The 27,397-nt window shown below is 42.7% G+C and overlaps 2 protein-coding genes across 4 annotated transcripts in view; one reads left to right on the forward strand and one right to left on the reverse strand.

Moving 5' to 3' along the window:
• Window positions 1-12,073, reverse strand: part of fhl3a (four and a half LIM domains 3a) — a 34,378-nt gene extending 22,305 nt beyond the window's left edge. The window contains exons 1-2 of one of the 3 annotated variants that reach the window (XM_030395166.1): window positions 8,875-9,119; window positions 7,844-7,903 (exon numbers count right to left, since the gene is read on the reverse strand). In XM_030395166.1, the coding sequence (XP_030251026.1) occupies window positions 7,844-7,859 (16 nt within the window). In that variant the 5' untranslated portion in view covers window positions 7,860-7,903; window positions 8,875-9,119. Of the gene's footprint in view, window positions 1-7,843; window positions 7,904-8,874; window positions 9,136-12,049 lie in introns of those variants that run through there. The other 2 variants (XM_030395169.1, XM_030395168.1) reach the window with 2 other exon arrangements.
• A 4,969-nt stretch (window positions 12,074-17,042) lies between these two features.
• Window positions 17,043-19,671, forward strand: utp11 (UTP11 small subunit processome component). The gene is made up of 8 exons (XM_030392765.1): window positions 17,043-17,264; window positions 17,442-17,503; window positions 17,610-17,712; window positions 17,823-17,942; window positions 18,703-18,796; window positions 18,907-19,037; window positions 19,204-19,314; window positions 19,428-19,671. Exons 1-8 carry the CDS (start codon window positions 17,205-17,207, stop codon window positions 19,509-19,511), a joined length of 765 nt encoding a protein of 254 aa, XP_030248625.1. The 5' UTR covers window positions 17,043-17,204; the 3' UTR covers window positions 19,512-19,671.
• Window positions 19,672-27,397: the final 7,726 nt, after the last annotated feature.

Here is a 27,397-nt window from a genome sequence, read left to right on the forward strand (position 1 = left end):
ATGCCTTGATTATTGGGCAAGCGGAATCCAGATGGATGTTAAAAGCGCGATGGCCTAATTTACACGCGGCGCTGCGCAGTGGCACTGTAATACTGCTCTGACGGATCACCGCGAGCGTGACACGACGTGACCGATGGCCGTCATCCCACATGGCTTCTCATACTATAAAGACACTTTTTCCTCCAGCAATCATTAAGCCTTAAACAGTTTCCACTCACCACTGTTGAGAAAGCGTGCGATGGGATGAGGGATGGGGGTTTTTTAAGGGGGGTTGAATGCTTCCACAGTGAAGTCATGGTGCTTGTGTCATTGGCCCACTGCTGTGCTTTGCTCACCGTCTGGCCCCCATTTTACCCATTGATCTAATTTCCATTGCCAACATTGGATGTGGTTCTGTTTGAAGCTGAATGTTTAGGCCCATTAAAGCACTGACAGAATTGCAAACGTATGGTGGACCTAAGGAAAAGTAAAGAAGAAAACAACCCAGTGATGTTTGCCAGACCTTCGAGAGCATTTCAGTAAACAGAACGTACAGTTTTGAGCGGCGTCCAGTTAGGTGGGAAATTCCACGATCGTACTTAAGCTGGGTGTTAACGAGCTTCTCGCATTCTACCTCTGAGCTGGTTTTAATTTACGTTTGGCATGAAAATGTAACAAAAGCAAACATCACCTCTTGTAATTACATTCAAAAGTGAGAGGTCATCTGGTCCATCCGGAAATCTTGATTGTATTTCAGTGCAGGACTGCTTGTGCTTCTTTTGGGGTCAGCATTTATATCACCTATATGTAGATTGGTGGCAGAGATGTGTTACATTTGCACTATGCTGCTGCTAATGTGGTCAAGCCCCATCTCTGTAGGTGGTTTGGCTCAATGCCCAACACACTAACGCTACATCAAGCTGCCAGTTGTAATGGGGGTCTGTATCTGTCACATGAGTTGTCCAGCATCACAGAGACGGCTTTATTTCTGGGCGTAGACGCAAAGTACAGGAATCTCCTAATGGTTAGATATGACAAAATACACCGTATTATCGTTACCTTCAAGAAGTTAAATCCACACCTGACTGTCGACTTCATTAAGTGCAGAGTGTCTGTTTATTTAGCAATGTTCCAGACGTCAAAAATTTTGAATGGCAGGGACTGAAAGACTTTTTCATCGACTTTAACATGTATTTCTTTTAAGGCTGAAGCTGGCATTGACGACGATGAGGTCCAGACATCTGTAATTTTTCTCCATCAAATGAAAGAAAATTGCTACAAAAGCACACCAAGTGACTGTTCATCTACTTCCCTTTAACATCTGTGTAAATGATATACATATATATATATTCTTCCAGCTGTGGAAGAGAGACGGGAGGATATGGTTTGTAATAAAGTATATTTATGATTATGCATATGTGTTTTTGTAATCTATGCATCCAAGGACTACTTCTTTTTAAAACTGTGATTATAAAAATCTTAAAATTCTTCATTGGTTTCTGCATTTAGGTGACCTTATAGCCCTGGAAAATTCCATAGAATGGAGGTTTCTGCATGTGTTTTATGGAAACAAAGGGATTATAAAAAGTGTATAAAGCGCTTCATATATCTCAGATGCAAAATATATCAGAGAAATCTAAGGGCTAACATTTAAAAAGCAATGCCCCAGTGGCTTTTGTATCTTGGGGATTCTACCAACACCAGATGATAACACTCAATGACCATCAAAGCAAAGCAGCAAACATCAGTATTCTCTGGTACAGGAGGTCTGTGAATCATTTGCTAATTGAGTTGAACGTAAGCGCTCTGATCTCCCTCTGGACTGAGTTATATCCCGATGACTACAAACATCCTGCGCTCAATATGATCTTCTGGTTGTGAACACGCTGTCAAACAAAGCAGTGCTTCACTGTGGTGATCTCACCACACCACGTTCGAGAACTTCAACTGCATAAGGTGGATGAGCGCTGACGCCGAATGCCTCAGAAGGAGTCACAACATGTTCGTTCTCTTGTGTACATTCGTTGTGATAAGGGTAAATAGCTCCTGCGCTCTAATAGAAACTTTTCCGAGATGGAGAGGTGGTACGCGCCGAGTTAACTATACACAGTAGGGACTTCATTTGTCTTTGATTACACTCCTATGTGACAGACCGTTGACAGAGGCGCCCACAGGGAGGAATAGTGTGCTCGGGCCACTCCTCTCTCCATCCCATCCGTCTGTCCTCCCTCTTAACTTCAACTCAAGAAGCCAAGAAATCCCTCCTCAGCTCTCTGTTACTTGTCGCTGTCGTAAATCACCTTCATCTTCTCGTCGAGTAGCTGACGTCCTTTTATAGCCACACCAAGGACACTTTCTGCCATTTATGGCACCGTACGAGGGCCGGTTAGTACTAAGGTGAGAGAACACAGGGAAGCAAACGAGGGCCAAGAAACATCCTTCCCGCTTCCTACTCCTATTCAATGCAACTCTGACAGCTTTTACAAATTGGTGCCAAAGTGTGCCCGAGCAGTGCCAAGTGCACTCTTCTCTGTGACTGACATAAATCCACACCTCAGCGCATGTAGCAAGTCTGGCTTGTCTCAGCCTGTCTCCTCTGTAGACACTATTGTCTCTTCGGCAGAACCACGGAGACGAAAGTGAGAGGTCGGGACAACGTGTGCATGTGTGAGTGCCTGCGTGGGCAAAAGACGTATAGAGAAAAAAAAAAAAAAAAACCACGAGGGGAGAGAGATGGCGTAAGACATAACACATTCTTGATCGCTCGCTAGTTTCATCATGCAGAGCAGGCATTTTCACAGTGTTTACTTTCAGCGAGGGGGAATGCTCTCGCTCACAGCTGCACTCCAAATAAACAGTCTTGTATTTATCAGCGACAAGATAATACACATCTAATCTGAACAAGTAACAGCTCTTCACGCAGTCCCAACAAGTCTGGGTCCTCTGGTTCATCCCTGGAAGACGGTTGTGCAACACAGAGAACATTCGAGCACACTTCTGAATAAATATGTGCACATGCTGAACAGAGACACCTTGCCATACACCCACACTCCCATGACTGCACTTCCTCTGCCATGATCTCACAGTCTGGGTTCATTCTTTGCAGATGTTTCGAGCCTATTAAGTGTTTGGGAAGCAATCAACACTAACGCAGTTGGCATTGTGGCAAACTGAAGTTACTAGCCATATAAAGACACAACTACCACAGCGGCAGGGGACGAGTGTGGGGATACGGTAGTGGAATGGTGGAACAAACACCACACGTATGCGGTGCCAAGGCTAAATTACCTCTCCAAGACATCTGTTATGAGAACAGGGTCCCGCTAGCATGTAGAAGAAATACTTTGTTAACGACCCACTCTCTCCGGGTTTACAGTGTTTTGAAAGGTGACATTTTGAGCCTCGGGCATTGTTGCCTTGTTTGAGGCCTGCTGTGTATCACTGCGTGGTTAAGGACTGCTTGCCACATGGTCTCAAATTATTGCCCAATTAAGCCCGTGTGCAAGAACATCCAATGGGAAGGATGACGACATCGCTACTCCCATAGAAATAAAACCGCTCTGTCAGTTATGTAGGCGAATGCTCTCTGTTAGTCTGACTGATTATTTTGGACTTCGCTCACAGTATGGCTCACTATTACCTCAAAGATACCGTGGTGGGTTGAAGTGTCCTTGAGATTCGGTCATTCTTTACTGGTTCTACGGTAAGCAGAGCCCACATTATAATTGCAGGCCAGTGAATCCCCTCAATAACAACATTATCCAGAAGAAGGCCAGGTATGACGATGTGGTGTTGCAGTATGAAGTGTAAAGCCACGGCTCTTTACTATACTTTGTCATCTCTCTTAGCAGAGATCCATCAGGGTGAAATAACATCCTATTGCCTCGTGTGCTGGAGAAATTCCCCTCACCCAACATTCTTCTCCCTAAGTGTCTCCATTAACCATAGGTTATCCTATGATTTAGCCATTAGCCACAGCCCAACGTAACCATTAGTTATACGAATTCATAATACATATTGCATTACCAGTTGTTTCAAAACCACTGCAATTTGTCTGCAGACTTCAAATTTGTGCTTCCCTTCTCCCTGCCGCTTGATCTGACTCGCTTAGTTGGTTTTGGAGGCGAGTTTGCTGACAAAATATATCCAGCTGTCATGCTTATTTATGGACTTTTGCGACATTTATTCCCTGCGTAGAAATGTACTAATTTCCCAGGGTGACGTCTTCAATGGCGGCCAACTGTATTTGAATAACCAGTCACATTAAGCAACTCTACATCTATTTGCACATCTTGTTGGCAGAGTCTCCTACAGCCCACACCAGAGGTGAGGAAGTTCCAAGGAAAGACAAACAGGTTTATCTGGCATCTAATTCCCAAGAGCAAACCCAGGCAGGTAAGGCACATGGTGGGGGAGCTGGTAACCGTTGCAGGATTTGCTTCATAGCGATGTGATGCATGTGAATTTGTACGTGCCATCCACTTGTGTTGGCGCGTGAACCCACCCTCCTACCTTTAGGCGAGGGTGCAGGGAAACAGTCAGGCTGACTCACACGTCCTCTCGCCGTGCGTTTATAAATGTTAGAATGCGATGCTGTAGCGGTGAATCGACGGGTTTCCTGCAGCCGAGCGAACATCTGTTTTTATGCGCGACGTGCAAAGGAAACACTGATAAGGTAGACAGGGTACCTTTAATTGAGTGTGTAATAAACATAACAGACAGAAGAGGCCAGTGAAAGGTAGAGTGAGGCAAAGTTAATCCCTTTTCTTCCATAACATATAATTAGTTTGTATTAAACTAGTAAGTGTGTAGTTATGAGGCATCTTACAATTTGGTATTTCCTTTGAAAAAAGCACTTCCTTTGAGAGTAGCAGGTAAGTGCTAGGTATGGGCCTGTAATTGTATGCCTAGAAGAGTGTAATTACCCCATTAGCACAAAGTCCGTTACCTTTTTACACCCCTTCGCTGCCTATATAAAGTTTATGTCCTCCTTACAGAAATTCCCACATGGAGTGAAAACTGAGGAAGAGAGTGTGGTGAGGAAGAAGAGACAGAAAGAGAGCGAAGGCAGGATGGCCGCGTTGTGAGGGGGGCATATTACCTCCCACAGGGGCCCTGGCTCAAAGGATCAAGTTTCAGCCGTTTACCAACAAAGCATCCATGGAGGAAGTCTTGCGCCCCTCACAATAACACCACAGCACCTGGCCATCCCCACACAGGAAACCTGAGGTCACTTCCCCCCTTTCAGGGAATTCAGACACACTCCTGCTGCCAGCCACGCGCCCCCACAGCCTATTGAAGAGGCAGCGAGGGCGCCCTGACACACATACAACAAACTGAAGAGAAGATCTGAATTTTGAGAAAAGGGCATTTTCACAAATACAGTTCAGGTTCTGTTAAGACGAAAGCAGAAATGGTTTTGATTTACCCTTTTTTGGTCTTACATGTAAGACAGATGTGATGTTTTTTTAATCAGTCAGAACAGCTAAAAGCTGGATTGGGTTGCAATGTTTGATTCTGGCTGGAACCACATGAATAAAAGGTTGAAAACAAGGTATGCACCCTAATAGCTCTGCTGGAATGTTCAGATTGTCAAATCTAAGCAAAAAAGAGGATGCCAAGACACAACAAAAAAAAACGTAAGTGAACAAGCAGTGGATGATTGGAGAGAGAGAGAGAGCCCATAGCTGTTGGATTTGGACAAATGGCTCGATAAATGTGTTTGAAATACACACAAGAAGGATTACAGTCTCGGGTTAAAATAATCAGATATAACCAGCAGGTCGAAACCTCCTGACTGAACGCAGCCTCACACATAATGTGACAGAAAGTAATAACACAAACTGTGTCCGGAGTCCCCTGAGACGCCATGGAGGGACAGACAGCTGCAGAATGTCAAAAAAGGAACTGCTTCAACACAAATCTAAATTCTGCTCCCTAACCACCTGCAACCACTTGACCGCCGATTCTCCATCATTATCGTTGGCCTTGTTTCAAACGATGCCAACCCATAAAAGCAGCCACAGCCAGTCCGAGTCATTAAGCTGCAGTCCCACTGCAGTCTGGAACTGGCCGGGGTCCAACCACCATGCGGGGCTAACCTTTGGAAAACACTGAGACCTCCGAAGAATGTGACCATGGTCAGTGAAACAGACAGGGAGGGAGGAAGAGGAAAAAAAGCAAACAAATACATTATATAGGCTGTGGGCTCTGTCAAGGCGAGCTTCCCAGATGCTAAATGGGACAGAATCATTGGCTTTTGGGTGCTATAGGGGATTATTTCTGCTCGTTACAAACAGTTTGTGTGAATACAACCTGTCAGTGGTGAAAGCACAGTGTGATGCCTGGGAAACCAAATTCCTCCAAGGTGTACGAGGTGTGTAAGATGTGTGAGAAATGTGTGGGTGCAAAGTCTGCTGAGAATTTGCGGCCTTCATGACTTCAGATCTGCAGAATGGCTCTGACATACAGTTTAAGTAACTGAGTGGTTCTACAGTATGTTGGAAAAGTCCTATTAAGTAATTCTAAATCAAACCTTCCTGAGTCTACGTCTACATGACTACATGTAATGTTAAACGAGTTGCTTACAGCGACAAACCCACAGAGAATGATCACCTAACTCTGCCTTTCCCCCCTCCCCATCTCTTTTAGCGTCTCTCATGTAATTGTCTTGGTTTCAGGGTCCTCGTCAACCTCCTTTCACACAGCGGTTTACAACAAAAAATGCTGTAATGAATTCACCCTACACTGCCAGATGAGAAACCAGACACTCAACAGACAAAATTAACAACTAGCTGGTTAACGTAGTGGAGCAATTGAAAGCTACAGAGCCAGATCGTTTCCTCATGAGCTGGTGGAGACCAAAAACAGAGCTAAAAGTAGTGACTGTATCAGACTTACATCGGCCATGTGCCCCGAAACAGCCAAATAAATGTTTTCCATATCCATCCAAGTCATACTTGAGTAAAATTAAGATATCTTGTTGAAATATTACTTTGTTAAAAGTGAAAGTCAACCATAGTAATAGTGCTTGGTCAAAAGTGTTAAATAATCTGATATTAAATGTACTTCAGTATGGAAAGTATAAATAAAAGTTAATTATACACATATTTACATGTACATATATACTGTATACTGTGGGTCAACTGATTCTCAGCCCGGCCAAATATCAGATCCATCATTTTTCTGATTATCGTGATCATAATTTAATCCGATTTTCAATAAAATGCTTTCCACTTTTGCTGACGCAGCATGCAAAGTATCTAGTTACCTAACTTATCAAATAGATGTAATGGAGTAAAAACTATTATATATGCTTCCAAAATCTAGTGGAGTGGAAGAAGTAGTATAAAAAGGAAATTGGAAGCGCCTCAAAATTGTGAAATACAGTGAAATGTCAATGTTGTTATCAGGATGTTCTTTCTAATAGTAGTAGCTGAAATTCTAGTAGAATAGCCCAGTTAGGTCCAATTTCTCAGACCTTAAATGTTAAAATACGGTCAGCAAATTGGTATCAAATCCTTTAAAACGAGCTGTGAGGGTTAATAAAAGCATATATCCTTCTGACATAATATCCTACTTGTGTGGTTGAGGTGTAATGACATCAAAAGGTTTCGTCACACTTGGACCAAGACAAAACACTGCAGTCATTCAGTGAAGTGAGGCAAACATCTTTCACTAGAAGTACTGAAAATCATGCAAGATCTTGATCAAATTTCCCCTCGAGGAAAGCTCCAACACTTTACTTTCCCACAGTGCCCGCTGCACCCACATGACGCAACAGGTGAACCGCCAAGCAATCGTCATGAGGGGGTGACACCACTACTACAACGCTGTGATGTGATGATGTACGCCCATAACAAACCTAGAGGCTGCAGCATGGACACACCCTTCCCAGACACACGCTGCCATATCCCACTTCCTGCTGCCGGAGAAAAAGACAAGTTTAGCCTGGAGGGACTTTGCTCTCTGAGGGCCTTCACACACACACCGCTCAGCTGGGAGCCTCTGTGACACAACAGTTGTTCCTTAATCCTCCCTCCACACAGTTCAGTGGGTCACACAGTCCAGTACAGTCTGTCGCTCCACTGACCATGATGTCTCCATGCTGTCTGTTTGCTTTTTTTTGTGCATTTTATGACAGAGAGGCGCATGAGTGCAGGTGTGAGACTGCGATTAGAGAAAGAAAAGGCATAAACAAGAAAAGCAGAAAAAACACGCAAGCAGACAGAAAAAGATGCCCGGACCCCCCCCTTCTCAAGTTGTCACAGGAAGTGGTTTGTCTTTTGACAGGGTTTTTACTTTTTACTTTGCAGGGCTTCTCCCCAGGCGGCGTGTTTGACTAAGGTGTGAAGTATTGAGGCTTGTCATGACGTCAAGCCCACGCCTGCTTTAATCTTCACACTCACAGATTTTAACTAAAACAGCCAAAAACTCTTAAAAACACATAAAAGTAGAGAGTAGGAGTGACTTTAAGGTGTTAAATGATACACTTATAGATCACAGTTACTTTGCAGCTAATCATGCTACTAATAAATTATAATAATTAGTATTAAAATGATGTAATTGCTTTTAAACTTTTAAGTTTAACCTATGGGAACAACTTCCTCCCACTTTTTATGTCAGTAAATTACAGATTTAAAGTTGTTTTTTTTTTTTTTTTTACTATGGCTGGTAATTACAACGTTAAAAGACTCAAGTGACTCTTTAAGTCATTCATTTTAATTTGAAAAATCTCAGCCAGAATCACTTTTAAAAGTCAGTTGCGACGAATGAAACACTTTAACAAAAGTCATTTCCTAACTGGTGTCGAAGTGTTGAACAGTGAAAACGTTCATAAAAGTCAAAGAAAGGTATGAATACAAAAACACTAAACAAAACAAAAAAAAGTCGTACCAGGAGTAATGTCTGGAGTCTGGAGGCACCTTCTTACAACAACAGTGGTAACCCGCCTCCCCGCCTCTGTCAGCGGACACTCGCTCAGATCAGGCCTGGGATCAGTTCGTAGGTCGCTACTCCGGCGGCTCAGGAGCGTCGCCGTCCAGCAGGGAACAAACTTTTTTTGTGATTCTTCTGACAGTAGTCAAATCTCTGCGGCGGAGACTGATGCAGCTTGCCGGCTACATTTGTCCTACTACTGAGGAAGTTGCCTGTGAGTCACAAGATCCCGCCTCTCCCCCCGAAAAAAAAAAAAAAAAAAAGCCATTCCTCCCTCCCTCTTCCAGCGACTTCAAACGAGAGGAGTCCAGGCAGTGGAGGGTGTGATGGGAGCTCCCAGCAGGGCCTTCTGTCTCTGGGCTCTGCTGCTGCTGCTTGGTCTGACAGAATCATGCATTTGTTTTTAAGTATTGGTGGATGGACCAAGCTGAAGGAGGAAGTGTTAGCACCTTGGTACATATGTGCTTGTTTTTTGTAGTCAGCCAATCAATGAATCATCAGGATTAATCACTCATCTACAGGCCAGACAGGAAAAAACTAACGTGCTTGTCATAGTGATGTGCGTTGAGTGATATAAACACCTCAGTTACATCCTCTTAAGTACAATGTTTTCACAAAAAGGCTAGATTTCAAAATAAAACACATTATATTAATGTGATTCCATCACAGCTGCTCCCGATGGAGCTCACTCATATTCTCAATATATCAATAAATTCTCTCAGAAATAACTTCAACAAGCAACATTCATGAGCACTGATAAAATAAAGGGCGTCCATTCAAAGAGCAATGACCTTTCAATTCTTAAAGAGGTCAAATTATGCTATTTGGGATTTTGCCTTTACTTACATAACTTATGTGCATCACTATGTAACAGGCATTACATAAATATATATGTATTCCTATATTTATTGTAAAATATATACACTTCAGTCAGTCAGCAGACATAAAGTTGCTACTGCTGTGGTGCCGTTATTTTAGATCACACTACCATGGCATGTCCCGCTCTACTCTGTCTCCGATTGGTTAGTCATGATAGGATAAGATAAGATAAGATGTGTACAATAACTCGATATTGTAATCATTGTGACAGGCCAAATTATTATTTTATAATTAGAAATCCATCCTGGAGTTCACCTGTGAATCAGAGATGGTGGATGACTGGTCTTGGAGCTACTAATCACTGATAACAGCGTATTTACTGGCCGCCCTGATAGCTCAGCTGGTCAAACAGGTGAAGCACCCATGTAGGAGCTTAGGTTCAAGCCCTATTCTCTCTCTCCCCCCACTGTTTCCTGTCACTCTGTAAGCCTTCCTGTCAAATAAAGGTTAAAAAGCCCCAAAATAGTCTTTAAAAATTGTCTTTTTAAAAAACAAACTGTAATTACAATGGGTTTTGGCCACATTTTGCTTGGAAAGTCTGAATCTTTTCCTGTCAAGTGACCACTGAATATCAGTAAGATGTCAAAAGAAAACCAAACCTTTAGAAAAATGTTGCATGGTGGCGTGATGACATATTTTCTAGAGAATCAGACAGCATATTGTTTTCTTCTTTGTTGTTGCTCAATAGTTTGGCCATAACTTTGACCCATGGTTTCTTTAATGTCCTTCAGTTTGAATTCTGTTTCATACAAAATAAATATTCTCAGGAAAACCTCCAATACATGTTTTTACAATGAAGAGAGACATTTTAGCATTCAAACTACCACATCACCCTTTTTCTGCATTCTGTACTACTTTGCTCTTAAATGACCTTTGTTGACTGTCCTGTACGCGCTGACATTACCAAACAGGGTAAAAGACCAACTCAACTGTTCAATTTCACTTCCCAAATTTTATGTGTGGGTCCTTTCTCCCGTCTTAACATTTCATTTTTTTTTCATGACTCAACAAGTGGGAGTGGCGTTTATCCTGGATGCAGCTGTCTGCCGTTTTGTCATACATGGTATCACCTACATCTGATCAGTTGAGTCATTACCCTTAATCAGTCTGTGCCCTACCGTCGGCAGCTCCACCCTGTATGATAGATTGCTTTGTTTTACTGCTTCCCATGACATTAAGAGTTTAAGAGCGGTTGAAAGTAACCAGCTGAGCAGGCACCATGTGCCTTATGTGGCCGGTGTTTTCAGCCTTATCTGCTCTAACCCAAACAGAGCGTGTCGGACGAATATGAGATTTCATAGGCAGAGACCAAGACTGTATTCACACAGTGGAAACATGTTGTGGTCCTCGCAAGGAAATTAGCGAGGGTTTCACAAATAACTGTGTTCATGAAGGAGTAACGAGTAACACGTTGAAGTTCAATCTGGCTGTTAATTTCTGACACCAGAGGAACTTCTATCAAAACATAAAAGCAAAAGATAGAAAGGTGTTTGATGACATCGTGAAGTAGCACTGGACCATGGGAGTTTTTTGTCTTTTTGGTAAACAACCACCCCCAACAATGAAAATCCATCCGTTGTGACTCAGACAGAAATGTTCACCGCTCATCCTGGCCATTTGCTACTTCTGCAATTTCATACTGTTTTACTTTGTTTGTGTGGCGGACCCTGCCACCTTTCTAGCCTCAAACAGTGTTCTGGGGACCTTATTTTCCTCTGAAAATAGCTTGTTAATTCAGTTATAAAAAAAATAAATAAATATGAGTGTGTATTAGTACCTCATTAATAGTGTAAATAGTAAAAGTCTGAGTTTGAATTTCATCTCCAAAGTCATGTAGTGCCCCTTTAAACACATACATATTTATTTTTTTCACATAGCTTACTGAACATGTGACTCTTATCTTTCATGGTCCTGTGACAACTAAAAGAGTTCTGGTCTGACCCCTGTATTTCCCACAACCCCCTAATTATAAATTCTAATTTTACACTCTGAGGCGTGGTCCCACCAGACTGTGTGCAACAAATTAGAGGAGAGATTCCTGTCAATTCATCATGAGGGCTCCCTCACGGTTTGTTTCATCGTTAAAAGGTTAAAAGTGTAACTCCTTTTACCTAATGCACAGAACATCTCTCTGTTTCAGGTTGAAAAGCAAAGGTTAATGGGTTAACAGGTCGATAAGCATGAGAATTAACACTAAAGAGGACACATTAAATGAAAAAAGCATATTTTTGACAATAGTTGAAACATGTTTTACCTTTTTGAAGCAGCTTGTGAACAGTGAAGGTGACGTCTCAGGTGACTGTCATGCTCCGCTGGATGAAATCAAAATTGGTGCCACACTTAAACTCTTTTCGTGGATGTGTGGTTTTGAAGCACCTGAGTGAAATTAACTCTAATGAGCATCATGGCCCTGAGCACCAGACTAATGAGGCAATTAAACTTTTAAAATCCCCACTTAGATAATGCTTAGGTATGACTCGTAACAGTATCTGTCTGTTCTCACCACACACATGATGGCGAGTGGAAATAGTTATATGTGCTGTAATATAACAAAAACATTGTTGTTCTGAGGTGGTGTGATGCAGCAAACATCACATTATCAAAGGGGGCATGAATACAGAAAAACACATTTACGAGGGACGTGGGGAATCATGCGCTGGCTTTAAGCTCCAGAACTATAAAAAAAAAAACGGCCATCAAGTGAAAGACCCTTTTGATGATATCGGTGGTGATAGTTTCCTCACAGAGCACTTGAGGTCCACTTTGCCTCATCTGAAACTCGTCCACTTCTCGCCCACTTCACCGCTGTGATTGTCTAGAGTATAAAACAGGTCGTGCTGCAATATACACTTCACAACTCAAGCAGGGAAAATAAGCACCGTATTGGCACTTAATTGTAGACAATTTCTGTTTTACAAGAGTTTGTGGTTATGGGACTATGGTGAGAATCCCACCCAGGAGTGCACCTACTGTTGGGCACTGAAAAGTAGAGGGGAAAGAAAGAAGTATTCAGATATTTACATAAAGGAGATCTATTATGCTTTTTGTTTTTTTCCTTTCCTGCCGTGTTCCTGTGTTTTTAAAAGGTCTTGAAAGTTAATAAAGCCCAAAGTCTACACCAACAGGAGCTCCTCTGTCCCACAGAAAACACTGCTCCGGAAACGCCCCGTCAGTAGTTGAGCCTTTTCTGTGACGTCCTGACATCACAATACCTCCCCACGTCACACATTCACGTAATTTGTGCCTAAATTCATGACAGAAATTAAGCTAAGTGGAAGCTGAAAACATGACAGAGCCGACCAGAGACACTGTGAGTGGTGCTGGCTCAGTCCTGTGTGAGCTGACCAACCAAAGCAGACTGAGTGTTTGGGAGGGCGGGCCTTAAAGAGACAGGAGCTAGAACAGAGCGTTTTAGACAGAGGGGGAATACAGAGCTGCAGCACTGTACAGTATGAGAAAACTGATGTGTTTTTTTAAGGTTAAAATAATCAAAAGTGCTTGTTTGACAGAAAAATAGCACCTGTGAATGTTACAGTAATATATTAGATTTTTAATACTGAAGCATCAATTTGTAACTGTACTGTATTCGGTTGAGGTACAGCTAGTTTTTGCTACTTTTTATAATGTTTATGTGTTTAGTCCAGTGGATCCGGAAACCAAGAGGTTCTAACATCTCCAAGCTGTCCCATTGTTAATCAAATCATTAATGGGGTATACTATTATGCTATTCAAATTTATGTCAAGATGTTTTAAGATTGCTCTTTCCTCCTTGTTTTCTTGTGAAATATTAGATCTGTATACGTATCTGAGAAGTGCTGGTGAAGTCACAAGCCTAAAAGGTTGTGAATCCTGTTAAAACTCATTATGCTTCGTCAGTTTACTGTCTGTTGTCTTCTTTCTTATGTCAGTTCTTTATCTGAAAAGTAATGCTGTTGAATAAATAGTAAATGTACTATTTCCCTCTGAACTGTAGTGGAGTCCTAAGTAGCAGAAAATAGAGTGAAGGATTAGAACTTCAAAACTGCTTTTAAATACAGTACAGTAAATACAGTACTTAAGTAACTGTACTTTCATACCACCATGTTAATAATGACTTCTTTAACGAGCTGACCTCTGAATCTGTCTGATGTTGTTTTTCTGCCTCCTGAGAATTAAGAGATGCAACAAAAGAATCCCACAGGAGGAACTTCTGGCTCATGCATTTTTCAACTGGGTTGGCCTGGCGGCGCGCTGCAGACGAGGACCAACCATGGTCAGGGGAGACATACCAAAGCCCTGAGCTCAGCCCAAGTGCAGCAGTCTTACAATATGTCAGCAGTGTTATTTTTACAGGGTCATATTAGAAAACCAAACGGATCTGCATCTGCCCCACAAGGGCATTCCTCTATTGCTGACCCTGAGCAAACCCACAACCTCTTGTCCTCCTGCTCTTGCATCAGCTTGTTACAAGCCCCCGATTTCCAAAGTAGCATTTACCCCTGCCGCGGCTCACCAGGCATTTCACTTGTAATGATAAATACTCCCGTGAATTAAACAGCGAGGAGCCAACCAATTCAGAACGCAGACATTTAACCCGTAAATCCCGGTCGCCTTCTTCGCCTGCCTAGTTAAACATGTTAGTGGGTGAGTGGATCAGTCGGGCCTTGGGCTGAAGCTTCACAGGAATCGGGGTCATTAGGCACCAGACTGATAAACATCCCTGTGACATAATGTGGAAACACTCATCCCATTCATAGGTCTAATCACCCGCAAAAAAACATCCTGCATGCCGTGCAAATCTCACACATATAAAACAAATTCCTTGCGGTTTGAGGGGGGATAGTGAGCCGCCGGGGGGGAAAAATGGCTGTTTAGTGGAATATCAGTCTCTGTCCTACAGGCCTCTTCTCACATCCACAGAGAGTTGAGAGTCTGGGTGAGATTAGCCGACTGGTGCCGTTGCGGCTTTGTCTTTGTCTACCCTCTACCCAAAAATATCATGTCAGGAAGTGGATCGTCTTTTCCCCCAGAGTAGAGTGATGACCCCGTCATCTTCCAAGTTCCTGCAGCTCTTTTTCCCCTCTTATAAACAGAGAGAAAAGGCTGCTGATTGCGTAACTGCCTTTCGCATGATCAGTGTTAGCTCAGCCTATAGGATACAAATAACAAAATGTTCGAGTTTAAATGAGATGGTGGATGCCATTCCGGTTTGAGAGTGTGTGAATGTTTTCTGCGTAATCTCTTTAAGGCCTATTGGCCTGGACATAAATCACAACAGGAGTCTGGAACCCGAACGGAAACATGCACTAAATGTCCATGTTGGAAAAACATAAACTTGTTACCAATTAGTGTTAACTGTGCGCTCTGGCAAATGCAAGCCCTCATTATAATGACCAAAATCATTTGGTGGATGAACAGTGAAGCCAAAACATATTAAGTCGGCAGCACTGTGATAACCCTCGCTTGTTCTAAGTGGTAACCGTGCCAAGGCAGGCTTGTACACAACTTGAAACTGGCAGATACCAGTCGTATCAGTCTTCTGCTTGGATAAATATATTTAAACTAATTTCCCTTTGTAAGTCCAATGACGCAACTTTGTGGCTGCGATTACTTGAATGATATATCGCAGTGCTTTGAAGCTAAATGACATGAGGTCAATAAATGAGAGACACAATTAAGAAAAGTGGATGATTAGGTTGTTTCAATGTTATTGAATTTCCATCCATTTATTCGTTCTAAATGATTTATTCATGTACTACCAGCAGCAGAAGACATTTTCAGGCCATTAACTTTGATCAAAGAAGCACGAAACCGTTCAAAAATACTCAGAGTAAATGTACAACAAAAGGTCTTGCACTGAAAATCAGTCTTTAATCTAAGTATTATAAGCAAAATGTGCACGAAATGTTTACATTTGCAGTGTAAAAGCCTCTCTGAATTTAATAAAATGATTTTTGAGAGGTATGGATACACAAGAGCAGTATATTAATGTTGTAGCTGGTGTTCATGGAACAAATCTTAACTTCTATCTATACTGTAGGGTAGTTAAATCTTTGACAGTGATTTATGGGCCTGACATTAGCTGACCATATGATTTGTTTGTAAAGATCTAAATACTGTCAATGTAGTGGGGTGAGAAGAAGAAGAAGAAGAATCTTTACGTGACCACATATCATACAACAACAATATGTACAACATGCATTTAACCCATCCTGAGGGAGCAATGAGCACAGGGTTAACCCTCACTGCTGGGGACCAACTCCAGATCCTTGGCAATTGCCTCCTTGCCATTGCCCTTTGGTCAAGGGTCCGGATTGGAGAATCAACCTATTTGTGTATGTTTTTATGGTGTGAGTACCTGGAGGAAATCAACGCAAGCACGGGGGGAACATGCAAACTGCACAGAGAGGTCCTGCCCCAGCGGGTGTTGAACCTAGGACCTTCTGGCTTTGAGGCAACAGTGCTAACCATGTTCTCGGCCAAAATAAAAATGCTGCTGTTTATGCATTAAGTGCTTTTGTCTCTCATTGTATATTGTGTTCACGCATTTGTTGTGTGTGACTGTTGCATTTGTAAGTTTGTACTGTGTTTAACGTTGGAACAGTGTTTTTGCTGCCATCTTGGCCTGGCCACTGTTAAAAAGGAGATTTTGATCTCAGTGAGGTTTTACCTGGTTGAAGGAAGGATGTACATGCTCAAATTTAGTTCGGGATATTGAGATGTGGGTGCGTATATTCATGGATATACAGTAACAGTCAAATGCAATGTGTCACATTATTTTTAGGCACATAAAAAATATTCAGAAAACACAAAATAAAAATTCTGATTTGTCACAGAATAAACAACCAAGTGAAACACTAAAATATCCATAACTCATTTTGAGAAGTGTAAATAAACAGCCCAGCTTTTCCTTGTGAACTGTGCACTGTGAGGATAAAGTAACATAACATGGAAACATTCATGTACACTACGAGTAAATGTTATTTTGGAAATGTAGTCACTGTCCAGAATCAGCAGGACTGTGCAACAGGGTTTAAAATATGTGCAACAGCATCACCTGCTGTCTGTTATGCGCTTCTACAACTCGCAGCATTAAGTTCAAATGCCTTTATAACATCAATAAAAATAAATAATTCTGTTTCTACTTCATCTAAAACAACAAAGGTTAATTTGAAGATGTTTTTATTGTGGATATAATACCAGGAAACTAATTATTGTATGACTTCATGATGTTTTCAGAGTGAGTTGCGAATCTGCGGACCGGAAATGAAACACACGCTGTGACGCCGGCAGGAACCCATGTGTTTAACGTGTTCTGGGGAAGAGCGAGACCCGAAGCAGCTAGCAGGGAGGTCTCAGTGTCTCTACAGCTGAGAAAAACCAAACGTGTAACTGCCCTTGCTTCATTACGCTTGGGGAAATCTTCCAAAATGTCTTCGTTCCGGAAAGCGTTGAAATCCAAACAGAGAAACCACCATGAAAGATCTCAGGTGAGCATGTCAGTGTTGTGCTAGCTAGCTTGTTAGCTGGCTCTTCTGTTGTGAGTTCCTCCTCTACAGTGACACTTTAGAGATGTTTACATACTATCACCAACTCATTAAGTTGCATGTTATGTTATTGTGTATATGTGTATATGTGTTCTTACCTGTCTTATTTTGTTCCAACAGCCTGTTTTCAGGAAACAGTTGGGATTGCTGGAGAAGAAGAAAGACTACAAACTTCGTGCAGAGTGAGTTGAAGACATTTTGATCCAAAATCATAAAATGTCAAACATGTTGAGGAATAAGTCTTGTATTGAGCTTACCATTTCTGTTTTTGTGTGTTTTGTTTTTCAGTGACTACCATAAGAAACAAAACACTCTCGCTGCCCTGCGAAAGAAAGCTCTGGAGAAGAACCCAGATGAGTTTTACTTTAAAATGATCAGCTCTAAGCTGGAGGTGAGATTGTTGACGTTATCAGAGTGAAGAAAATGAAGTCAACAAAGCCGACACGATCTAAATACATATGATAATACTATAATGCAATGTACAATACTGTGTGTCGACAGGATGGAGTTCACGTACCGAAAAAAGGCAACCAGGAGGTGGAGATGACAGAGGAGCAGAAGAAAGTGATGAGGACGCAGGATATCAGATATGTGGAGATGAAAAGAGTCGCAGAGGCTAAGGTGAGTTTATTTTCCCTGTAATAGATCATGCACTGAGGAACTCTGGTGCCGACGTTCTTCATTTAAGACAGAGAAAGGGCTTTATTCACACTGAGAGCTCGATTATTCACTACAAAACATCTGACAGAAAATCACTGATACCGATAGTCGGAAAATGTTGAACATTGGCCTCGATAATCGGTATACCCTTAGATATTTGGTCTGTAACATGTTAGAAAATGTTTAAAAATGTGGATCATTTTGTTTCCGAAACCCAAATATATGTTTCTAAAATTCTTATTTGACAAGCTGGAACCAGAGAAGTTACACTTTTTTTCATAAGAAATTACTCAGACATATTAATCGATATGAAAATAGTTGGCTGTAGGTCTAAAAGTAACAACTAAACAATGACTTGTTTGTAGCGCTGTATCACACCAAAAATTCACTATTCACAACATGCACAAATTCTCAAATTGAGCCTGGATTTTCCAAAGACATAATGGAAGCAACAATAATCTAAAATAAATTCTGAATCTATGTTTGCTGATATGACTTTTGTGTGCACTAGTGTTTGAATGGTCAAATCATAAATATAAAAGTAGTTTCCCCAGAGGAAGTAAGAAGTGTAAGTTTTACACAAGTTTTCTATTCATATGGGGAATTGATCAAAGCTGTAATGATAACCTGACATGACATCCCACAGTGAAATTAATCCTTTCTAAACAAAGCTTCAGTCGATGCCTTCATGAATCTTTGTGTGTTCATCATTTACTTTCAGAAAATTGAGAGGCTGAAAGGAGAGCTCCATCTTCTGGATGCAGACAGCAAACAAAAAAACAAGCATACATTTTTTGTGGACTCCAAGAAAGAAGGTAAATATAACGTACAGCAGATGGTTATAAAGACATCTCTGTCTTTGTGGGCCTAGAAGTTGATATGTGACCTGTGAAGCTTATGGTTACGTTTTTCTCTGTCCCTTCAGTGCATTCATTTGACCTGGCGAACCACCTGAAAACAGCTCCTGAGCTGGTGGACCGAGTGTACAACAGGCCAACTCTGGAAACTCTGCAGACCAAGACCATCCAGGGAACTGTAGAGCCTCGCAGTATGATGGTCAGTCAGTGTAATGCATGTCGATCACTATCATTTATTAAGTGACCATCCCGGGCCTCTAAAAATCTAAAGTCTCAAAATGGAAAAAGGTGTCTCATTCATATTGTGGTGACATGAAGGTTCACTGTTCACTTGTTTTTTTGTTTTCTCCTCGCTTGAACGGTAGAAAATGGCCAAGCAGCGGAAACACCAGTATAAGATCCTCTCCCAGAGGATCGACAGAGAAAAGAAAATGTTTGTAATCAGCCAGAAGATTCAGACCCGCAAAGACCTACAGGTGAGGAGGAGATGTTTTAATCACAATAAGCTTGTTGGCTTTTAGTTTTAAAATGACTCGCAGTCGTATGAACTGTCACATTTTAAGATCTTTCTTTCTCCCCTGTGCATCAGGATAAAAACAAGAAAGTGAAGGTAAAAAAGGAGACGCCCAACGCTGCAGCTATCTACAAGTTTGAGCCCAAAAGGAAACGCTGAGAGGGGAGAAATCACCGGACTGGTAAAATAATGGACTTCTACAACAATCCATGATCCCATGCAAGATCATTTTCCATCCCTGAAATATTGTTGCAGTTTTGTATATATTTATCTTTTTAGTTTCTTTCAAATAAAATCCAGAAGAACATTCAAATCATAACTTGTGGCTGACCTCTTTTTGAGACTGATTAAAATGAGTGATTTTGCGTGTTAATTGCCAATAGAGAGACTTAATAAATGGTATTAAGAGACAACGACTACTGCAAGAAGCCTCAGGCTGAATTTCAAGATGTTGTTTGCGCTCCGGTCAGCTTGGCTGCCTGTAGAGTGTATTTTGCTGTTGTACCAGTAGGTGGCATTAGTGTTCCTTATCTCAATGTTTGGGGGAAAAAATCAGTTGGTAACTGAAGTCCAATAAACATGCATAGCGAGAAGAGAAAACTATAAATCAGTTATTATTATGAACCAACATGTAGACTCCAGAGTGTTGAGTTAATGTGGTTGTGCTCTGTTTTTGAGGGCGTCACCAGCAGCTCTCTGGTTCAGTGAGCTGTGAACTGAGGAGTTGAACTTTCATTCACATTTCAAGCCTGTTGTCAGTGTTGGAGGAAATGTTCATCTCCTGTACTTAAAGTATTGATGCCACGCTGTAAAAAAACCCCATTTTGTTACAAGTAAAAGTCTAGGATTGAAACCGTTACACAAGTCACAGCATGTCAGAAGAATCAGGAAAATTAAAAGTGCATGAAAAAATGACATCCTTACTGTTGTATTATTATATATTCTGTCATTAGATTATTATTGCTCATGCATTCATGTAAAAGCAGGATATTACTGTTGCAGCAGGCTGAGGCGGAGCTCGTTTTGAACGATCTAGAACTACAACTAATGAGTAATTTCATTTTTGTATTATTCTGCTGAAAATAGTGACACCTTCACACTCAAAATCTTTAAAACGTTTTTAAAAAGCCATTTAAAGGAAAAGAAGGAAATCACATTGTAGGAGCTGGAAATAAAATGTTTTCACATTCAAAATAAAATGGTTTCAAATCATTTCAGCTGTTCTTGTCAACACTCTTGGGTGGTTTAAATTGTAACAAAACCTATTTTATAAGCTTGTTATATGTTTAGTGTGCAAAAATCTTATTTATTCCTAAAGTAACTAGTAACTAAAGCTGTTCGCCTAATGTAGCGGAGTAAAATGTACAATATCTCCCTTTCAAATGTGGAGTAGAAGTATGAAGTGTCATGAAAATACAATACTGACACTTAAAGTGCAAATGCTCGCATAAATGCACTTAGTTACATTTCACCACTGCCAGTCCTTCAAAGGCTTCTCCAAAAAGCGGCTAAGAAATACATTCTTCTTCTGCCAGAATTTGAAGGACGCCCTCATACCCTCAGTGCCCCGCAGCTCTGAGGCGAGTGGGTCCATAATATTCAGGTTGTTCTCGTCAACTCAAATAGCGTGGAAATCTATCACGTCAGAGCCATGTTAGTTAGATATTTGCATCCACGTGGTTTATCGGTCACACAGCAGCAGACAGGCAACACAGGTTACCAGTCTGTTGGTCATTTGAAGGCAACCACCTGGTGATAAACTTGGAAATTCCTGACTGAGGATGAGATGATGAAGACACTCTGTTGGCGCAGATCTCTGAGTCTAGAACCATCTTGTGCAGCGGAGTTGCAGGTTCAGAGTCTTCAGAGCCCGTGAAGGACACACACCTTTTGTTGTAGCCCCTTGACTTCGGATGCGGCGTAAACCTCCCAACACACTGTTACACAGCAGGGTAGACACAGCTGCAGCTAATAAAATTAATCTAGGTGTCAATTAACAAGCATTGGCAATAACAATAGTATTGTCAATGCTCGCTCATTAGCTCACTTTAATCAAAATTACCCATTATTAATTTTATTAGCTGCAGCTGTGCGTATGCAAAAACGGCTCTTGTTAAAAGGCTCCCTTGAGAGGCAAATGTAACAATTGTTATAGCCACGTCCCTCTCCACAGCCTAATCTAATTCACCGAGTTATGTCGCTGATGTGATGCTGCCTGGGATTTTGTCACAGGTCATCTGAAATCTCTTTTTGTCAATAATGCACCCTTTTTTGGAATCCTTTTTTTTCAATTACCCCTTGACTAAAGCAAAACATCTTTACAATGCCTCGCCTATACAAAGAGGTACAATGCAGCACTACGCCATCAGCGTCCGATTCATTAAACAACCTTGAAAATGAAAAAGGCTGTGCGATCTCTTGTCGTCATGCATTAACGCTAAGATGGCATTGAAGTTGCGCTGAACTGCAAGTTGCTCGCTTTCTTTTTCACCGTCTCCCTGATTTTTAGCTGTACTGCTACTACGTTTCAACCACAAATCCCTTTTCCTAAATTTCATCCATTAATAAAACTAGCTTCCTGCTCAACGATGAACAAACAGAACTGTGAAAATGTTATTGCATTTGTTGCTTTCTTCCTCTTCTTCTTTCTCTCCTCGTTCTTCTTCTGTGAGGTTTTCATACATTTACTTATCAACAGAATGTGAAGAAATAACAGTTTGATGTGATGTCCATGTATTGTGTTGCACAGATATCTCCTGAAGTTAGCATGCTAGCCTCAACAAGCCCAAAGGTCCAAGCTCCCAGCCTTGACCGCTAACTGCATGGCTAACTGAGCTACAGTTAACAGAAATTGGCAGTTATTCTTGTGATATAGAATGAATTCAAAATGCTAATTCTCAATTGCATTTGGAATACTGAGTATAGAATGTGGTTTACTGGACTTATATTTACATGTTTTTTTAACTTATTATAGTATAATTATTTTGTACTTTTTAGCACTCCAAAGTCAAACTTGGGGACACATACCCCTATTTGAGAAACACCAAGATATCCTATTACTGAATAACCAAATCAGTGCCCATGATCAAGTTCACAATGTTGTTATCAGCCTGTTTTACAGAAACATTTGGACTTTTCATAGCAGGAAATGCAAACCAAAGCGGCACATTAACATTGACTTACTCTATTCAGGTGTTCAATACCATGACCCAGAAACTGAAGCAGCTGAATGGAATCAAGCCATCCTTCATTTTAATTAATTAACGCGTGTGCTTTTCCTGCTGTGACATGTCAAAATGTGTTCCATGAGAAAAGGCCCATGAGGACTTTCACCTCACGTGTCCTCCTCTAATCTACTGTGCTTTCACAAGACTCTCCAGCTCACACAGGTTTATGGTCTTTGGCTAATTAGGCTTCTCAGGAAGGTGTGCTGATCATTTTGGGTGCCATGGTGGAGCAGGGATTAGCTCAGATACCTCGATGTAAGATACCTGGTTTGACTTCCACCAAGGCCAACTCTTCTCCTGATCCTCCTGCCATCGTTCCTCACCAGGTCTCCTGTTCTGACAATCGCAGTCACGACGCTGTGAAATGTACTGAAGCACCATATTTCTGGATCCTTCTCGAGTTCTTTACAGCGCTGTCTTTCTCCATCAAGCTCTCTCTGGCCACGTATGTGCATGTAGAGGGGACTAACAAACTGTATGTGCGGCTCCTCCAGCCGGCGGTGTGAAATAGACTGAGGACCGGGCGCCAGGCAGCAGATCACAGTGACCCGGGTTTGATTGATCACTGTGGTGGCAGCAGCTTCATAAACAGGCCCCATCCATCAGCCTCTCCTGGGAGCCACTAGAGGGGAAGAGGGGAGAGAGGGAGCCAGGCGGAAATGTCACTGGGCGCAGTGAGAGGTAGAGGGGCTGGAGGAGAGAGGACCAGAGCCTTTGGCCCAAACACTGCTGACCAGAGCAAAGGTGAGCCAGCACCCCAGTATGGGCCAGAACGGGGAGAAGAGTGATAGTGGATGTACGCTCTGAAAGGTTGATCCCATTCAACTGTGGCCTAATTGCTGTAGAAATGCTGATGAGGAAAATGAAAATCAAACAAATATGGTGAACAGTTTCTGGAGGCTTGTGTGGATTTGTGAATCGCACAAGCACGCACAACACCCGGCAAAGTCCTTCGGTGGCATTTCAGTGTTGACCATTCATGTCAGAGTTGTGTTGTGCCCAGTAAAAAGAGTGATTGACGTCCTCCGCCAACTCTCCTTCCCTCCTTCCTCACGCCTTCCTCCCACCCTTCCTGCCCTCCGCTACTGCGTCACACTGCTGGGAGAGCGTGCGTGCACCAGGACCCTCGGGCCCAGCATCCATAAGCGGAGGGGGTGGAGGTCATAGAGGAGAGCCCAGGGGTCAAAACACTATGTGCGCAGTTCCGGGACCCCTATGTGGCTGCGCGACCCGAGCACAGATGAGCCACTGTTCCTCCTAAAGCTCTCCTTTCATTCCCCCCCAGCAACGGGACTCTTACGCCGGGGTGCAGTGGCATGGCAGGGCTCACGGGTGGGCAGCGGGCGACCTTCTGATTTTAAAGATATAGACAGGCATTTCTCTATTGTCAAAAGCCTCGTAATTCATTTGACGACTCGCACAGGCCATCCTGCTCCCCCCTGAAAGTTAATGACCCTGGAGGTTCGCTAACCAATAGTCATTTTTTGGAATGAGGGGGTTAGAAGTGGAGTGCCATGTGGTAGTCACACAGCTGCAGGGTATGACATTGACCCCAATATATAGTAACTGTTTGAGAGTGAAAGTGTAGCCTGGTTAAGAGGGAGTACAACACAATGGATCTTTGTTCTGCAAGTTTAGTTATAAAACATCTTATGGCAAAACCCTCTCCTTTAAATGAGGGGGAGACGTTGTGATCAGTTATTTTGTGCTTATAAAGTCGACATTTTAAATATATTTTTACTGTTCCGGGTTTTTTAAAACAAACCCTGAGATAACAGTGAGTTTTCAGTTGGACTTGTGGGAGATCTGGGAGAATTTATTAATTTTATTTTAAGACTAGCTCAAGGGACTTTCATTTTTTGTTGATTACGGTGGCCTCTGTGGAGAAGAGGTGACGGTGGTGAAACAAAGTCAACCTTTATTAGTGTCCTACTGTACCACCAGACAACAGAGCAGCTTCTTTTTCCTCAAGGCTGCGAGACTCCACAATTCATCCTTAGCACTGCGACACAAAATGGTTTTAATTACCTGATGACGGCTATTAATAATAACTATTTTAATTACACAGAAATAGCCAATCCTCTTGCTGATGGTCACATTTGTAAGTCATAACGGGGCATTAGTAGTCAACTGTGGCTGTTTCATGACCAATTTAAAGGTTCAGTGTGCAGGATTAAATGGCATCTAGCTGCAAGGTTGAAGATTGCAACCAACTTAATATCGCTCACATCACCCTCCCTGGCAGTGGCCGCTAAAGAAGTGAAAAAAGCAAAAGGCCTTCGTCAGAGCTGGTGTTTGGTTTGTCCATTCTGGGCTACTCTAGAAAAATGGTGGACCCCTTGGAAGAGGCCCCACACCCTCTGTATAAAAGGGATTATTATAGCCCCCTAAATCCTACACACTGGACCTTTAATGGGTCAGTTCACACAAATTACTTACTTACCGTGCATGTTATTTACCCAAACATAGATTTGTTTCTATTTGCTCTGGGTTTGAGATTTAAGCCGCCCTACCGCTTTCCTCCGAAAATGTACAGACCTCACTTTGAACTGTTTCTGTTGGAGCGATGTGATGTATGACACATGTGACGTAGCTGTTACATTTTCAAAATGCATTATTTCACTGCTTGCCTCATTTGGATTGAGGTGGCAGCGGAAGTCTCAGAAATCCTACAGAATGTTTTATTGTCGTTTCGGGGAAAAAGAAACTCATATTTTTGAAGCAATAACAGCTGATTTTTGCTGCCACATTTTCTCTCTCCCATTAGATGACACAGAATGCAAATGAGTTCCCAAACCACCATCACCTCTCCGCATGGTTTTAACCTGGCACTTGATCCGTGCGAACCACAAGTGCTGCACCTCCACCCGCCTTGTTCCAGCAACACAGCTCTGCCCCACTCCAAAGCTTCGCGCACAGAGCCGAGGTTAAGGATGGTTAAGGACAATACTAATCGATCCCCCAATTACGGAGAGCTGGAGAGCGAGAGGTGGGGAGAAGAGAGAGGTAGCCTGGGGATTGAGCGTTGGGAGGGTGTCTCAGAATGCGAGGGGTGGGGGGATGAGAGGTAGTCTTTATCTTCGGATCCCTCTCTCCTTTAACTTGAAGCTGGGTGTCATGGGGCTTTTGAAGTAGTGGATAGAGAGGAGGGGACAGAGAAGGGGGGGGAGAGGCGGTGGTGGTGGTGGGGGTCTGGGCTGGCGTGCAGGCAGGGTCTCTCTCCATGCCAGGGGGAAGGCGTCTGAAGGAAAATCTTTACAGCCTTGACAGTGCCCCTGACGTGTGTGTGCTTTTGTGTACTTGTGTGTGAGCATTTGGATACGTGTGTGTATCTTAGCATGTTTATGCGTGTGTGTGTGCGTGTGTGTGTGCCTGAGTTGAATGTCTGGCTCATGCAATGAGGTGGGGATCACAGAGCCCCCTTTTTAAATTGCCGCTAATGAGCCCTGGCTGGCGAGAGGTACTCGAATTGATTAAATTTGCATGGGAGCCTAAATCATGACGGGGGCCTGATACTTGTGCCCCCCACCTCTAGGTGCACACACACACACACACACATACATACGCAGCACCTCTGGTTCCCCCCTACCACCACCACCACCACCACCTCCACATCAGACCTACAGGGGGTAACTCTCTGCAGGAGAGAGGGACAGGAGAGAACAGGGGGAGGGTGTGTGTACATGTGTGTGTGGTGTTGAACGGGGCGTGGAGGGCACCCCATCTGCCCCAGTATTACTGTCAGTCCATCATTCAGGGGAATGCCAGGCGCGCGCCTCGGGGACGTGTTCATTACGCTTTAACTACCGGATCTGTCCTTGTCTCGAAGCCTCCCCGTGTCATTGTCTGCCTGAGATTGCGTGTGTGTGTGTGTATATTTATGCATGTGTCTGCTTGCATCACAATTGAATGCACCCACTTCTTGTGTACGGCGGCGGGGCGGGAGGGGGGGGGCGCCCGGGTGTTTGTGTGTGTTTTGAAACTGAGCAATATTCTGGCGATTACACACTCCGGACACCTGGGTTTTTGGTACTGTAGGTGTGTCCGTTTTTTTTTTAAATTACTCATGATATTAGTTTCCTCTTCTGTCGAGCTCCCTCTCACTTCATTATAATATCCTCAGCATCTTAATCTGTGCTCCTATCTGTCACACAAACACTCTGCTCCCGTCATGCACGTGTGTTGTTTCTCTAATGCCTTCCTCTCTGATGCAACTGTGTGATGAGAGCTACTTTTTTTTTTTTGTGTGTGTACTGGTGCGCCTCAGATCAATGTTAGAATCAGTGTGCACGTGTGTGTGTGTACGCGCGTGTGTGCTGGTAGGGGACAGTGCTTGTGCGTGGTTCGCCCGAGTGATTGCAGTAATCAGATGGGGGTGTTAATCAGAGTTTGTTCGTCAGTGGCCTGATGAGGGGCGATGAGGGCCGCTGATTGTAATGCGATGCTTCAATCGGTCCCTCTGACGACTACAGAGACAAACCGCCAAGAGAATCATTATCATGCCGTGCACTTTTTTTCCCCTGCCGACTTTTGGAACACCACGACAGTGTAAACAAACAAGCAAAACACACCACACTTCTATATGCATGCAAGTATGTCACTGACTCAATTATTATAACGCGGGATGTTTTCATTCCAGTGGACACAATGAAGCACTGTGACACAACCGGGTTATATATCACTATTTAGGTGTCAGCGTCACCCCTATTGAATAACAAGAGCAGGGGGAAGGGATGTGTTGGGGTTAGAGGGGAGAAAAGACGTAGTTGGGAGAAAGGCTGGGGGTGGGGAGGTAAATATGACCCCGTGGTTTATAGT

Source organism: Sparus aurata, chromosome 17 (assembly GCF_900880675.1).
Source record: "Sparus aurata chromosome 17, fSpaAur1.1, whole genome shotgun sequence".
Taxonomy (NCBI): Eukaryota; Metazoa; Chordata; class Actinopteri; order Spariformes; family Sparidae; genus Sparus; species Sparus aurata.